The 2253-nt window shown below is 48.9% G+C and overlaps 1 protein-coding gene across 2 annotated transcripts; it reads left to right on the top strand.

Moving 5' to 3' along the window:
- Nucleotides 1-49: 49 nt before the first annotated feature.
- Nucleotides 50-1832, top strand: MRPL51 (mitochondrial ribosomal protein L51). 2 transcript variants are annotated; one of them, XM_072954821.1, is made up of 4 exons: nt 50-396; nt 660-799; nt 884-994; nt 1420-1832. In XM_072954821.1, the coding sequence occupies exons 2-4, from the start codon at nt 721-723 to the stop codon at nt 1614-1616; spliced, it is 387 nt and encodes a 128-aa protein (XP_072810922.1). In that variant the 5' UTR covers nt 50-396; nt 660-720; the 3' UTR covers nt 1617-1832. The 2 variants fall into 2 exon arrangements, with proteins under 2 accessions (XP_072810922.1, XP_006210912.1); XM_006210850.4 differs by lacking the exon at nt 50-396 and having other exon boundaries at nt 573-799.
- Nucleotides 1833-2253: the final 421 nt, after the last annotated feature.

Genomic DNA, 2253 nt, shown 5'->3' on the forward strand with positions numbered 1-2253 from the left:
CCCCTGATGCCTCCTTCTTCACAGGATCCTCCTTTTTCCCAGTTGCGGGGGAAGAGGCCCTGGCGGTGCCTGCCAGAGATGCCTGGTTCCTAGCTGAGAAGTGGCAGTGCCCCTGGGACAGTGACCCATTCAGTCACCCCCAGGACAGGAGGCAAGTTCAGGCCGGTAGTTAGAAGGCTTAGGCTCTGGTCCGGGTTCCGCCATCTCCTCTGCTATGTGATGTCCAAGCAGGTCACTGCACTCTCTCAGCCTCAGACTTCCTTCCCTGTCGACCAGGGGTAATAAAAACAGCTACAGAGCAAAGCTGCTGTGGGGCACAAAGAAAGGAAGCTCTAGGTTCCAGGTTCTGGACCTTCATCTCCCTCAGTTGAGGGACGCCCAAGGAAACAGGACAAGGTGAATTTTCTTGAAATTCAGTTCTGGGGCGCCTCAGACAACGAAACGAGACCCTCAGCTCTGCTGGCGCTCCCCAACTTCCGGCGGGCCGACCGGAAGCGCCTCGGCGTGGCGGGGCGTCAAGGCGGCGCTGCACCGGAACCTGGGGGGCGGGGTCAAGGCGGGCCCTACGCCCGGAGCTGCTTGGGTAAAGCCCAAGATGGCTGCGCGCACCTAGTGCCGGAGTGGGGACAGCGGTGACGGTACCTGTCTTCTTCTCGAAGGTCAGGTCTGGCCCTCACTGCTGTGCCGTGCGGAGGCTGTTGTAGAGAAGAGACGAGAACAATGGCTGGGAGCCTCTCTTGGGTGACAGGCAGGGGCCTATGGGGCTGGGTGCCTCTGGCCTGCAGAAGCTTCTCTTTGGGTGAGTGGCTGTTACAGAAAGACGCCCCGAGAACTGCTTTTCAGTAAGCGGCTCAGATTAATTTCCTTTCTTCCCCATCCCTAGGTGTTCCTAGATTGTTCCATGTAAGGGTCACCCTCCCGCCACCCAAAGTGGTTGATCGTTGGAACGAGAAGAGGGCCATGTTCGGGGTGTATGACAACATCGGAATCCTAGGTAAGAGTCGACTCCGTGGTGCAGAATTTCAGAACAACGGTTATGCTGTAACGATTATTTTCTTTCACCTCTGTGGAAACGGTGCCTTATTCAGTGGTAAGAACAAACACGTGGTTGTTTACATTGTGTTCAGCGCTGTTCTGTGTGCCTTACATGTACTGACACATTTAATCATAACCTTTTCACTTTACAGGTGAGGAAACTGAGGCACAGGAAGGTTAAGTAATTTTTCCAAAGCCAGCAAATATCAGTGCCAGAATTTGAACCCCAAGCAGGCTTGCTACGGAGTTTGTATTCTTGATACTGTAGCTGAATGTGCGTTGTCGATTGGTGCTGCTCCGGGAGATTCAACTGTGTTGAAGGCTTAGCTGATGGAGGCTGGGTTCTCTCGTTTTGGTACTAATACGTGCTCTCACATTACGCAGGAAACTTTGAAAAACACCCTAAAGAACTGATCAAGGGCCCTAGATGGCTTCGGGGCTGGAAGGGGAATGAATTGCAGCGTTGTATCCGAAAGAAGAGAATGGTTGGAAATCGAATGTTCATTGATGACCTGCACAACCTTAACAAACGCATCAGCTATCTCTACAAGCACTTTAACCGACATGGGAAGTACCGGTAGAAGAGAGACCTGGGAACTGTGGAATGGGACTTGTTTGGAATCTGTTATCCACATGTTTTACTTTCCTCTGGATGCTATATTACTTATTCATGTGGACTAGGAAGTGTAACTCATCCCTAAGTCTTATAGCCTTAGATTTGGACTCACCACTTGCCCTTTGAGTCTAACCATGCCTGTGGTGTTTAAGAAATAAAAATTATTTTTGGCACCTTTTGACATTTGGCCCTTCATGTATTGAAAGTGATAACTTTAAATTGCCCCATTGTGCCATCATGTTAAATGTATTTTGAAAAACCCTTCCACACTGGAGTGAAATGTAATAGAAAAATGGAATTATACTTTTGCACTGTTCTTATCAAAAAATATTTATTGGCTATCTTTTCTGAGCTGAGAACTGTAGGAAGAACAAAGTATAATGTATCCTCCCCCATGCTTTTATAGTCAGGGGTATAAAGTTATATTCTCACATGTACACTTTAATATGAAGCATTAAGTACCATATGGGTGGTTGGCGTGAATGAGTCCTAAGCCTAACTGATCATCAGAATCTCTGGGTAGTTTAACAGTTTCAAAAGCTGGTCCCTGGCCCCCAGAGATTTGACAGCTGTAGAGCTGAACTGAGTCTTGTGCATCTATG

The sequence above is a fragment of the Vicugna pacos genome, chromosome 34 (assembly GCF_048564905.1).
Source record: "Vicugna pacos chromosome 34, VicPac4, whole genome shotgun sequence".
Classification (NCBI taxonomy): domain Eukaryota; kingdom Metazoa; phylum Chordata; class Mammalia; order Artiodactyla; family Camelidae; genus Vicugna; species Vicugna pacos.

Bases quoted from the DNA above. Each gene is read 5' to 3' on its own strand.
- MRPL51 (XM_072954821.1), top strand. From the start codon at position 721: ATGGCTGGGAGCCTCTCTTGGGTGACAGGCAGGGGCCTATGGGGCTGG. The intron at 800-883 runs GTGAGTGGCTGT...CCCCATCCCTAG, and splicing joins CTGCAGAAGCTTCTCTTTGG to GTGTTCCTAGATTGTTCCAT. The intron at 995-1,419 runs GTAAGAGTCGAC...CACATTACGCAG, and splicing joins TGACAACATCGGAATCCTAG to GAAACTTTGAAAAACACCCT.